A 14,382-nucleotide genomic window follows, 5' to 3' on the forward strand; every position below is an offset into this window, starting at 1 on the left:
ATAATACCGACTCATTGTCTATTTCACTTTTGCATATCTATGTATAACCCTCCCCACAACACACTATTTGTACTTCAGTTTCACCAATGAATGTGTTTTGTGCCCATTGTACATTAAAATCTCCTTAATTGCCCTCAAAGTCACTTTTAGATCACTCTGTGAATGCCACACAATTCCTAGGTGAGATCCCAAGCTGCAGGGGAAAAGAATAACTTGTCAGACAAGCGGTACCCTGATGTGTTTAATTAGATATTTTGCTGACTGCATAGGCAAATGTAGGAGCTCTGCTGTACACCCCATATTCACGCACAGCTGTAGAGATACCTTTTCAAAGGAAACAAAAGGAAGGGCAAAAGCAATGTCAATATGTTGGCATTATGTCTGATGGTTTGATTTTAGGCACGTTAGACAGCCTATTGTGTTAAGATTCCCTCACTATTAAGATACTGTTGTTACAAATTTGTATTGCACTGGTGTCTAGAGCTCTTATTATGAGAGGTTCCCATTGTGTTCCTCTCACTACAAATCACTAGGACGAGATATTCCCTGGTCTAAAGAGCTTTTCATTTATTTTGAAGCCATCTTAACACACACAAGATGAGAGGAAGAATATAATGAAAATTCACATGTTTAAATAAAGTGGGTTCTTGATTTTATTCAGATGCTTACCAGACTGACATTAAAACGAGGTGCCTTGTAGAGGTATAATAAGGGCCCTCAGATAAAGCGTTTCACAAGCCTAAATCATCATTCAGACACAATGCTCTCTGCTGCGCTCCTTATTGAAATGAGGGAGGGTGCTATGTATGTGACTTGTTTTGTCGTGGGGAGGGGGGTCCTTAGATAAGCTGACATTGGGAACCAGCCATTTAAACTCCCCCAACTAAAACACTTTGATCCACCATCCCATTGTATTGCTGAAAGCCTTGTTTTCAGTTGTGGTAACTTCACTTTTAGTTAAGGAGAAAGATGATTTACTTCAAAGTGTCTCTTTGAAGATACTTGTAATGATGACTGACGTTCAAAGAAGCAAACCCTTGTTACTCCTGGATAAATATTCCCGAACGACACAAAAACAAAACGAAAGCACCCACCAACCCTCCAGTTTCGTTGTAAACAAGTTAGATGAATGAATGTTGCACTGATAATGTAATCAAAATGCACAGAATGGGCCAGATAGTTCTGCAGGCAGCCTGGCCTTGACCACAAAAACTGTTTGAAATTTCCGCCGGGGAAAACAAAGTAGAAATTCAGATCCTGGCATTTCAAAGCCGAATTTTCCTAATCTGTTTGAAATCAAAGAATTGAAAGGGGAAGAAAAGGTCACTTATTCCAAGCCCCTGTGTGACATTTTCAGCCACAGCCTCTTTGACCCAGCTCAGCTTACATGATCTAGACAACGTATTACCACCAGCAGATGTTGAATACAGCACTGAAACTTGCTAGTAGAACATCAAACATCTGCACTGGGTTCCTGCTGGCTGCTGGACATACATTAGGGTGCAGGCTCCATGCTGGCACCTGAATGCAGTATGCATAGGAGTGGGTTCCCTGTTTTGGGGGTGACACCAGTTGTGTGGAATTCTGCATGGCCATGTAATTTTAGCCATGTTGGGTATCATGTTTAAATTGAGCCCAACTCTTGTTCATTCAAGCAAGTAAGTGAAATCGTATGATCAAGAGGGAGCAAAACAAAGACTAGGGTCGCTAGTCAGCTTGAGCTGGTGGGGGACTCAAATTTAAGAAAATGGGGGCAGATGTATCCATGTATAAGACAACCCCTAATTTTTGACATTATTTTTTAGGGAAAAAACCTAGTCTTATACACAGAAAAATACGGTATGTTAAAGCATAGGGATGGGAAACTTGTTTACCTCCAGATGTTCTTTAATAACATCTCCCTTCATCTCTATGTATTGGCCATGCCAGTTGGGTCTGATGGGAAATGGAGTCCAACAACATCTGGAGGGCCACTGGTTCTCCATCCCTGGGTGCTGCACAAAAACAGAGCCCAGAGCGCTACTTTTGCAGTCATGGGAATCTGAAATGAGTGGGACAAAGAAATCCAGAACAGTAATGGGGAGAAGCTAGAGCTATGTGTGGGTTGTGTTGATGACATCTATCTATCTATCATCTATCTATCTATCATCTATCTATCTATCTATCTATCTATCTAATCTCAGTTCTGAACCTCTATTGTGTTCTGCACCTCGTCTCCAAGAGAGGTGCATCATACAAACCAGATATCAGACAAGAATATTTGGTTATGGGGCAGCAACTGGAGAGAACAACTTCTTCAATGCCATATTATTGTTCAAGTAATCAACTATTGAACAAAGAATTTTTATTATTTTAAACCATAAAACAATTAGTTGTTTGGGTCCCATATACCTCGGAGAATGCTTTTTCTCCTTTGTCCCATCAGGACTACTAATATCAACCAGAAGTGCCTTATTGACTTTACCATGCTCCAGGTGTTAAGAGCAAAGGGACCCAGAGATATTGCTCAGTGGCTGTACCAGAGCTGATGGAACTTCATTTCCCCTACAGGAGCCTGAATCCTGTTAAGCCTTTCCCGTTTAGAACAGCACTTAGCAGCCACAGCTGAACACATACTTACTCTCCATCAGCAAGGGAGATACGCATCTGGGAGCGGCCGTGAGAATGTACAGCTGAATGGTCTAGTCACCTCCAGATGGTGATGCTCAACTGCATCCCGTTGAACTGGGTGCATGCATTTTTTGTTGGGTGTGCCCGCCAGGGGCCATGTGCATGACTAGTCTGTGTGACTGGAGCTGGATCAAGACCACAGGGATGCAATTTTATTTTCTATATATAATTAGGGTTGCAGAGCTAACCTTGTCTACTCAGAAGCAAATCCAGTTAGAATCAATGGGCTTAATCCTACGTAAGTGCAGCTTAGGTATTCTATTTCTGTTGTAACCAAAATAAATAAATAAAAGATGGGATTCCAACCCCCCCACACACACACCATTTTGAAAGGCCCAAAATGTTGCTCTGCTACCTTTTTTCAAGAGTCAAACCAATCTAGAGAATGATGTTATAGCCCTCTATACAATATGGTGTTTTAATTCCCATTTGCACCGAGGAAGCAAATAGTGTATTAAAATCTAATTTCTTCAGCCATTTTCTTGCATTTGGACATTTAAAATAAGTTAGTACAGTTTTTACAGTGCACACAGGGAAACTGAATCAAAAACACTGTCATAAACCAAGAGGAAAAGAAAACAATTACATTACCTTCAGGTGAAAGCAGTTTCAAATATATTTTATGCTGCTCTTTAGTTGATCTTCCTAACCAGAACATCCTGAAAAATGATTCCAGTTTTCAACATTACAGGGTTGGGGGGGGGGGAGAGAAATAATCAGTTTTGAGGTAGACATTTCCGTACTTTGCAATATTAAAAGATCACAAATTATTGATAAGTTATTAGAATTTCTTAATGTTTGAATTTTGTTGCATTCAATATTTAAGTTGCATGAACTTCTCAAAGAAATTATTCTACAGCAAAAAATTAAGGTTGTAGTTAGCCCCAAAAAGAATGCAGAGTAAAGGCTTTTTAGTATGTTGCCTTGGACACAAAGATAGATAAGGCCGGCTCCAGTATAAGGATTTCTTTAAAACATTTATTTTCCCCTTATTTATTAAGAGAACCTATCAACAGAACAAATCGCTAGGGCTGATTCAGAATGTATTCATTACTATGCATATCGGCATAAGCAGTTGTTTAGCAAACATGTATGGCAATTACTGTATTTTTAGCTCTATAAGACTCACTTTTTCCCTCCCAAAAAGTAAGGGGAAATGTGTGTGCGTCTTATGGAGTGAATACAGGCTGCACAGCTATCCCAGAAGCCAGAACAGCAAGAGGGATCGCTGCGCAGCGATCCCTCTTGCTGTTCTGGCTTCTGAGATTCAGAATATTTTTTTCTTGTTTTCCTCCTCCAAAAACTAGGTGCGTCTTGTGGTCTGCTGCGTCTTATAGAGCGAAAAATACGGTACTCAACAGCCATCTTTAAATGTGTTTCATGAATCTGTTGGATGAGTGGAGAATGTATGCAAAGTGACAGCATGAATAGGGCCACATGTGGCCGGGTCGACATGCATAGGTCTTCCATTATATTAGGAAATGGACATGTGTTGTATCATTTGGGTAGTTCGCACAGTAGTTTATCAATGTCTCTATTATCTGATTTGAATCTAGCAGGCTAGGTTAGCTGCAGACATTCCCATTGACATCAATGAGACATGAGTTAAATCAAGGCCAGCTCTTCCAGTTTATTTTAGTGAGACCTAAGTGCAACAATTTCATTCATTTGCAACCCTATGATGATTGCTTCGGAAGTTAATATGCATGGAAACTATAGCTATTAAATGAGGTGTGTACAAAATCTGCGGTCGGTTCACATTGTTCATCACTGTTTGGTGATTTTCCATAACAGCTGGGAAACACACGATGAGTCTCTTGTCAATATGTGAAGATCCTTGGTGTTTATGCAGATTCACCAGTGAACTCACACTCATCCCATCACAATCACCACAATGTTGTCTTGGAATGGGCAGTGCAGGGATGCTTTCAACTCTGGGTCTAGCTCTTCATTCTTTAATTCTTAAACTTCTGCCCTGAAACCCCAAACATGATTTTATGGTAGTCAGAGGCTGCCAGTTCCTTTTGCAGCCAATGTATTTACTAGGAGACAGCCAATTAATTTTATACAATATAGGGCACTCTGCAACCATCAGGATGCCTTGACTTTTGTTCCCTGTATTGACCTAGACTGGATTTGAACCACTGATCTAGAAGTAATATGCTCTGTAACCCATTAGTAATCTGTTGAGGCATCAAGTTTTAGCCTCACCCTCTTTGCCCCCCCCCCCATCATATAAAAACAGCAACTTTTCCCTCCTCAAAAGAGAAAATTGAGCATGTATGGGGGGAAACAGGCATTTGCCCACACCCTTCATTACATAATACGTAGCAGTGTAAATGCAGGCTTACATTAGTCTATTCATTGTGTGCATTCAGTCTCTAGAAATCTACTTCAAAGAAAATAAAAGGAGTATTGCTCATTAAAAGATAAACAAGATAAGAAAAGCAGACAATGTCAATGTCAGCACAGGCCCAGATCCTTAAGTTAGTTACACTTTTCAGTTTGAGGCAATATAGAAATCTATTCTCCATTACTGGGGTGGGGGGTGGGGAGGTAGGGATTAGTCTTCTCAAAACAGCAAGAGCCAAATTCTCTGCTCAGTCAAATACGAATAGCCTTAATGTATGATTTTCTCCTTTTTAGTCCATTGTACATTGCATTATTTCGCATTAAGGCACAATTGTGTAACATCTGCAGAATTATGGAAATAAAAGACTGTGGGGGAAAGTAACACAACAGAACATGTGGTAGAGGGTTGCTTTAGATGCCCAACAGATATTTTGCCTGATACAAGTACACTTCAGTAATCAGGCAGAATCAAGCTATATGCATCCATTGAGCTATGTGAAGACATTTAGAGTGTACAGGGAACTCTTAATTTGATTGATTGATTGCAATTATTTATATCCTGCCTTTCAGGATACAAATCCATTAAAGCTGGCTTACAAGTAACATTAAAACTGCATTAAAAAACAAACTGCAACTGTGGGGGTTACGTTCCAAGGCACCATTCACATCAGTGAAATCGTGTATATTTGAAAAAGTCTACAAATTGAAAAAGTCTACAAATACCCTGTTCTGCCCCACCCCATTCCACTTTCTTTGGCATTTTTGGATCACTTCCAGGTTCAGCATGATGCGTGTATGCACAGTCGTGAACAAATTGAGTGTGCATAAATCGGCGAGTGTGTGTGTGTGCCTTTGTTGTTGTTGTTGTTGTTGTTTAGTCGTTTAGTCGTGTCCGACTCTTCGTGACCCATGGACCAGAGCACGTCAGGCACTCCTGTCTTCCACTTTCTCCCGCAGTTTGGTCAGATTCATGTTTGTAGCTTCGAGAACATTGTCCAACCATCTCGTCCTCTGTCGTCCCCTTCTCCTTGTGACCTCCATCTTTCCCAACATCAGGGTCTTTTCCAGGGAGTCTTCTCTTCTCATGAGGTACCTTTATCATCATATAAAAACTTGTTAGGATCCTTCCAACAGGACAGTTTTTGGATTGGGAGAGAAAGCCCAGCAGCAGCAGAGCCTGACAAGTGGTGTCCTGTCCTGGGCCCATTGTTGCTTGTCTTTATAAACAACTTGAGGGGATGCTGATCAAACTTGCAGATGGTACTAAACTAGGAGGGGGAGATAATGCCGCAGAAGACAGAATCAGAATTCAAAATGACTTTTACATATTGGAGAACTGGGCCCAAACTAACAGAATAAAACACAATAGGGACAAATGTAAGGTTCTGTACTTAGGCAGGAAGAACCAGATGCACAAATATAAGATGGGGGGTAACTGGCATTCGAGTAAAACTTATGAAAAGATACTGAACATACTTCCCTTTGGCATCTTGGTATATACATTTACACTAAACATTCAGATTTTGCAAATATGAAAAATGCTGGATTTAGATCTCTGGACCTGATTAAATAGTGAGGGGATGGGAGTGCCTGAGTTCCGAACCCAGCTCAGTGATGACATGCTCAGCAGGTGTGACTGATATTTGTCCACATGGCTGTGGCTTCAGATCTCTTGACCACAGAGGAGGAGCTGGGTCTTAAGGTCTTCCATGGGAGGGGGAATTATCTCAGGAAGCCTGGATCATGCCATCTTGGTAGGTTTGTACTGGTGGGGTTCTACATTTGACTGTTGCCGTCCTCCCAGCAGAGCTTTTGAGAAGGAAAACATAGCTCAATGGTTGAATGCATGTCTGAATCTTGGTAGAGGGTCTGGAAAAGGTCTTTGCTCCAGTCCTTGCAGAGTTGTTGCCGGTCAGAGTAGGCGAGATACTGCTAGACTAGGTAGCATCGACTAGATGGTCTGGCCTTTATATGATGACAAGGACCTTGAGCTAATCACAGGATTGTTTTGAAGATGCCATCCTGAGTTCCTTAGAAGAAAGGTGGCATATGAACATGATGAAAATGACAAATTTACTGCCAGTTACTATAGCAGGATCATGTTGAGCTGTATCACTGAGTTAAGCACTGGGTGTTTCCAGGCACTAGAAAGAGTATTTTAAAACAAAAATAAGGTGTGCTGCAGATGGTTACATGTAAACCTGATCCAGCTATAATCACAGAAACTAGTCAGGTACATCTACTGATGCATCCCTGTTTATCTGCAGCCAAATTGCTCAATACGGTCTGATGGGTATCCTAGTGGAGCCCGTTGCCCATCCATACCCCCACCAGCATAGTAGGTTGTGTACAGGTCTCTCTGGCTGGATAAGGGTGGTAGACCTTAAAGCTTCCCACTACAGCAGATTGGAGCCCGTACAGCAAGGTGGAAACATTGCAAGCAGGATTTAATTTGAAGAGGGTAGCACAGATTGGAGCCAGCAGATCTTTGGCTGTCCTGACTCCATCCCTTTCCCCCACACATATGGCCTCTCTCAAGGGCATACACTGGCTGTCTCCACCAGGGATATGCCAGGACTCCAGCAATCACTTGTGCCCACCTGCAGTTTAGGTGGGTGCAGTCAGGAGTTCCCAGTAGTGGAACCCACTGACCAGTGGAGCATGTCGCAATTGGGCAGAGAGATACCCCCCCATCTTACCCAACCCCCCTGTAGCGCGGTGGAATGGATGCTTGGATTGTTCTGCCCTTTGGGCAATGGCACCAGCAGACACTGGAAGATCTGAATCCCGAGGGACTCATGAAGAAGGGTAGCCAACAATTCCCATCTTGTCAAGTAGTTCTGAAATATTACATAGAGGGGTTTTCTAATGTTTTTTTCAATATACAGAAATTCTTCTTCATTAACCTTCCAAAAATTAGAAAATACACTGATCTTTTCTGGATACTATTTTAATTATAATAACACACCATCCAGTTAAAATTAAGGACCATGGTATCTAAAAATGCTGGCATTTGGCTCGATTGTGTCTAGAGTTAAAATAACACTTGTTTTGCAAATCTCCAGGGTTCTGGCTCTCTTCTAAAGTTCTTGTCTTAATCTGTTTTATCCTGACGTGCATCTTAATTTCTTTGGCACCATGCATATGCTTCCATGTATAATCATTTAGGACCTCCAGGCAACTTTGCACTTTAGCACTGAATCTTATTTTATTCCTTTTAATATCCTTCACCAGCCCACAGAGCTCTACAGCCATAAAACAGCTGTAACAAATTGAGGCCGTTTTCTTCTTATCCATTTGCACAATGAGACTCCTAGGAATTTCCTTTTTGGCTTGTGATTGTCAATTATATATTTCTTTTAAAGACTTTTTAAAAGTACAGTTACCCCATCATCACATTCTCATGAAGTGAGCTATAAAGTGCCAATATTTCCATTTTACAGATGGGAAACTGATGCCAAGAGACACTAACTTGTCTAAAGCTGATCTGCAAAGACAAAGAAAAAAGAACTGGGATTCAAACAGAGATCTCTCTCCCAGACCTAGGCCACTTTCTGGTGGACAACATTGACTGCTGAAAAATTTGTCATCACACAATTTATAGCAGGGGCAGCTAACTTGTCCTCTGGATGTTATTAGATTTCAACTCCAATATTGGCCTATGGTCAGGGATAATGGGAGTTGCAGGAAGGCATGGCCAATGGTCAGAGATTATGGGAATTGTAGTTCAATGACATCCAATGGGCCACAGATTAGGTGTCCATGATTTACAGTGATAGCATTCATTCTGTTGCTAAGAAACGTTAACCTATTACTTTACTCAGTATCTTTGTAGGAGGGCTTCATGATTTGAGACTCATAGAACTGAACACCAACTATGTGTTTTGGCATCTCAGGTGTTTAGCAACTGCCCCACAGGCTCAAAAAACATTTCTTAACGCTTCTGTTCAGCTGCCAAACATTAATTGTCAGGTTCTCTTCACTTGGGAAGTGACTGGCGGTACAGACCAGCCCTACAATCTTTTCTGTTCTTCCAGCTTCCACTTTCTTGGCTCCCACTAATTTCTGGATTCTAGTTTCCTTCAAGAGGCTTGACCAGTGGTGCTTTCTCTATCTATGTTCAAATCGTTTCCCCTACTTATGCAAAAGAAGAGTGAGCTGTCTATGAAGACTGCTGTTACTGTAAGAATGTGTCTCAGAGGGAGCAGGAAAATCATGCACATTGAGACTGTACTTACATTTTGAGCTTTTATATCTGCAGGCAGAAGCCTATAGCAGAGGTAGCCAGCTTTTGTTTTCTCCTCTGCTCTTCTGACAGTGCTCTGGAGTCTGGCAGTATATCTTTGCAATCTATGCAAAGAAACACAAGTAATTCTGATTTGAATTTTATTTTATTTTTTACTTGTAGCTACCTCATCCCTGAATTCCCAGCTTCAGCAGCTTCAACAGCTTCAACATCTCCAGCAGCAGCAGCAGCAACAACAACAGCAAGGCCAAACTAGCCAGCAGCCACAGGGACAAGCCAGCCAGCCACAACATCAATCTCAGCCACAGCCACAGACGCAGCAGCCGCAGCAGCCGCAGCCCCCGCCTCCACCACAGACGCAGCAAACACAAAGCCAGAGTCAGCCGCCACCAGCTCAGCAGTCTTCAAGCTCTCCTCAAAAGCCCAACCAGTCACCAGGGCATGGCCTTCCCTCACCTCTCACGTCACCAAACTCACTCCAGGTAAGGCCCCTGGTTATCTGAGAATTTGTTCTGGCCACTTCTTCCAAAGTTTATCTTGCTTCTCAGGATACCTCTTCGTTTTGTTTGCTTGTTTTCACTTGGTTGCTGGCATCCATCTGTCTTGACTCTTGAGAGACAATGGAGCAAACATCTGGGGATGAAATCAAACAGCTGTGTTAGCAGTACTGAAGTGACCTTCCCTAGGGCACAAGCCTGGGCAGTGCATATGGAGGTCCTGGGCTGCCCAGACAACAAGACTGATGTGGTCCAAAGGAAAGCAGAGCAATACGACTGCACTAGCTTGGCTGCAGCAGTTGCCAGAAGGATGCCATCCAACCATCTTAAAGAATTCAATGTGGATTTATATAGGGTTTCCTTCTTAGACTTTTCTTCTCCCAAATATGTCCCACAAGGCAGCAGAGGTGGAGGATCAGAGATTTCCTTCTCCTAGATGGGCTGCCTTCCCAGGTTGATGAGCTCCACCTGCCCTTCCCTTTCCTCTACAGCATGTTCAGAAACCACCTTCTTGACCGTTTGACCCACTATTTCTCTTGTCTACGACATGGGGGCAGGTGGGTAGAGATGGAGAGTTATGGGATAACTGAAGCGAAAGGTGAGATGCCTCCCACAAGCTGCCAGCTCAGCTACTGATGGGCAGAGATATCATCTCTCCATGTTTCTCTCTCCCTGGTTTTATCTTCACAACAATCTTGTGAGACCAGTTGGGTTGAGAGTGAGTGAGAGTCTTAAGGGCAATTAGTGGGCTTCATGGCTGAGCAGGGATTTAAGGGCATGTGGACATAAGAAGAGCCTACTGGGTCAGGCCAATCACCTACATCGTTCATCATCATGGTCTCACAGTGGCCAACCAGATGTCTATGGGGAACCCCAAAATAGGACTTGGATTTAATTTTTTCAAGGCTGAATGAAAATATTTTTTCCCAAATCAACTTTTGCCCATAAAAAGGTGGCTATTGTCCTCCACCTCTTTCTGGTCACCACTCTCCTGCCCCTCATACTTTCCCACAACAGCCTGACAACTATCAGCCAGTTTATACCCACTCTTAAGCACCAAGACCTATTTCATTCTTGGTTTGTCCCAGGTATGTAGCATTACACTATCATTTGTACCTATTTAAAGAAGGGATGCAGGCTGCGTGCGCGCGCACACACACACACACACAGAGGAGTATGGTGGTATTGATGACTAGACGTATAGTGAAGTCTGCAAGCATCTGCAAATAAGAACAGCAGTCTGTGAAAAACAGCTGGTACAAATGTACCCTAAGTCTCCATGTGGTAACAAAGGAGAGTCCATTTCATTCCTCAGGAAGGCAATGATCCACTCACTGCAGGGAAAATAAAATGAACCCTGCAGGGGTTGCATGTACATGCTGATTGCTGCCAGCTAATTTAAATCAATCTTTTGTATGCATGCTGTACCAAACCAGCAGCTTTTACGTAAGCAATAAGAAAAAAGCAAAACCGACCAGTGGGAATTCCTAGACTGCTTTCCACTGACGGGTAAATGCCTCTTTTTCTAGTGTGTTATCAGCAACTTACACAAAATAAGCCATAGGCACAAGTATAGGAAAGCCAGGGAAATGTGTTTCTCACAGCTTTGGAAGTGGGATGGATTTTTATTCGTTCATCACCCAGCATATTCGGGGGAGCTCATACACAAGTCTCATTCACTCAGGATGTTCTCTGCACTGCAAACGTGCAGCCATGCCCCCTGCATTCTTACTTGTAAGACGTATTCCTAAATGTGCATGGGATTGCAACCTTAAACCCTGGCCCCAGGTAACTCTTTGGATTGGTGGGAGGAGATTTGTATTTGCCACCGGAAGATTCACCTCCTTCATCGAAGTACGCTTCCCAGAATTCTTTGGGGGAAGTCACCAATATGAATGTAGTATGGACAGGTCCTCTGTGGTAACTAACCTTCACATGAGACAGAAAAGGCAGCCAAATTTATTTTGAAACATAAACAGAAGAGAAATCCACAAAATGGCAAGCAAGATAAAGATTTTGGCCACCCCACATCTCTGTCTTTGTCTCTCGAAGTTGTCCCTTTAACAGCCTTTTGATCTGCAGCAGTGTTACCAGATGGTAAAATGTATGTCAATCCTGTAAAGAGTTTCACCAGCTGATTCCTGCATAAAAAGCAATCCAGGCTATTTTCATATTGACCTGATTTGCTCTATTGATTAAAGAGGGGATGGGAAAATCTCACTCATATGCACATACTAATAAATATTGTTGTGTGCTATGCTGTCATGCTATTGGCTGAATGTTAATTAATAGGTGATAAATGCAGAAGATCACTTCCCATTTGTATGGACAATGTACCTCTACCTGTAGATAGGATCCAGGAATGAGAGCAATTACTATGCACGTGTGAGTCAGAGCAATGGATGTGCTTCTTCCTTTTCTACAGAAGGCTACATCCCAGCCATGCTAAAGTCAGAGCTTTTAGACACAAATCCCAACACATTCTCTCCATCAGGCAAGCAAATGGTGTTACCACAATTCTAGGACACATTCAAGCCAGTCAATAGCACTTGAGGAGGCTGTGGAGCAGGACTGGTGAGGAGAGCAGCCTGGGGAAGGGGAATGTCCTTAGAGTCACCTAGGGCTGTACAGAGAGACCTAGAGTGCCAGATGTGGCACCCTGGTCTGTGCCTGCCGGTAACCCTACTGAATACAGTGGAAATTCCTTCTGAGTCAACATGCCAAAGACTGAACTACAGTTGTGGGCCAAGCTTTACAGGGTGGGGAGAGGCAGTTTGGAACTTGGTTGGCGGGGGAAGCATGTTCTGTTTTCATCACAAAAACCTGTTAAAACCTGTTGTTTTGAAAGAGTCCCTGGGCTCGGGAAATCCACCGTTTGCTGCAAAGGTTCCCATGTAGCCATAGCACAAAGGGTATTAGTTTAGAATTCTTTGGCCTCAAAAGCACAAGTTTCTTTAAAAGGCACGGCAATAATATAGTGCCAATGAGTACTTAAGGTTTGTGGGCAGGCTGTTGTGTTAGCAAGAGCTTAGGGACTCTTTAATAGGTAGATTATTGATGAAGAAGAAAAGAGGAGGAGGAGGAGGAGGAGGAGGAGGGAGGGAGGGAGGGATCCAAAGGGGTTGCTGTCACATTTCATTGTCTCAGTGCTGCTGCCAAGCCAGCATAGATGAGTAAATTCTGTATGAGACACATCCTAAACTGCTTGTAAACTACCCATCTGTTTGCTGTACTCCTAAGCAGCTACTGTTGCCTTTAGTCTTGCCATCTTTAAAATTATTTGAACGCTTCTGTTGGATTGGCTGGGAGCTGTTTTGTTTTGTTTTGTTTCCTCCTGACCCTTGACTGGCCACTAGTTTTATGAGGAAACCATTCTGAGGAAGGATCAGAGTGTGGGAAGCCAGTCTTCCCCTGTATTTTCCAGGTACCAACCAGTCCTGTTGCCACAGTGCACTGCTTCTTGCCGCTAAACTGGCAGCTCAGGGACCAGCTGATATTCCTCACTGGCCAGATTTGACCCCTGGCTCTGTAGCTGCTGATGCCTACATAAGAACAAGGGGACTTACAATGGCACGCAGACATTACTTGACACCATTTTCCACAACCACTGTTGTAAAAGCCTATAAGAAGCCGGTTTGTGTTTGTGTCTGTTTTTTTTTGTTTTTTTGTCTGTTGCTTTAACTTAAATATTGACTTGGAATTAAATTCTAGGAAATAATAGCCTCCAAGGTAAATGGTCTTTATGAACTAGAACGAAGCAGTTTCAGTTTGAAGAATATTAAGGGAATAAAGATCAACTAAGTTACAATTTGACAGGTTAAATTTCATTTCTGAATTCTTGATTTTTCATGTGGGTTTTATCTTCTTACATTATTCAGCGGCTGTCTGAAAGATATTGGTTTAGAACAGGGCAACTTAGAAAGATTGTCATGGAGAAGCCAGTAATACAGAAGGATGATTGCATTTATTTCAAAAGGCTCTGAAGGATAACAACAATTATAACTAAAAATGTACAGGTGCGGTCATGTCTTCAGACAGAAAATTAAATGAAAGTGACTTTGTTACATATACCTGAGTGAGGTATTTTACTTTCTTTTGTTGATTTTAAATTGATGGTGGTGTTGGGCCGCAAACAGAGCTACAAAATTCAGAATGATTCTTGTCAGATTTTTCTGTGTCACGCTATGATTTTATTACTGTTTTGCACTTAGGTCAGCAGACAGTGCTGCATTTCTAGGTTGCATGATGTGTGTAGGTGTGGGTGTGTACACACACACACAGAGAGAGAGAGAGAGAGAGAGAGAGAGAGAGAGAGAGAGAGAGAGACATACACAAATAGTATATATGGCTACCTGTACTGGTTACCAGGGCGATCTTTGACCACACTTTTAACCTGTTTTGGTGGTGTTACTCCTCACATAGATTGTGATATTCATGAATTTACAGCACAAACATGCTTTTCAGGTGCATAGACTTACTTCTGCAACCTTCAGGAGAAAGTACTTCCAGAGTTCCTAACATGAAGTATCATTTCAAGCATGTGATTGAGAGTAAGAACAGAAAACAGTTTGCACAATTAAAGTAAACCACACCGTACACTGTGGTAGGAACAGGATA

The 14,382-nt window shown here is 42.3% G+C and overlaps 1 protein-coding gene across 2 annotated transcripts in view; it reads left to right on the forward strand.

Moving 5' to 3' along the window:
- POU6F2 (POU class 6 homeobox 2) overlaps positions 1-14,382 on the forward strand; it is a 291,478-nt gene that overhangs the window by 213,149 nt on the left and 63,947 nt on the right. For both annotated transcript variants that reach the window (XM_080975858.1, XM_080975859.1), the window contains exon 5: positions 9,431-9,750. In XM_080975858.1, the coding sequence (XP_080831984.1) occupies positions 9,431-9,750 (320 nt within the window). The remainder of the gene's footprint in view (positions 1-9,430; positions 9,751-14,382) is intronic.

The sequence above is a fragment of the Podarcis pityusensis genome (genome assembly GCF_964106645.2).
Source record: "Podarcis pityusensis genome assembly, chromosome: 12".
Lineage (NCBI taxonomy): Eukaryota > Metazoa > Chordata > Lepidosauria > Squamata > Lacertidae > Podarcis > Podarcis pityusensis.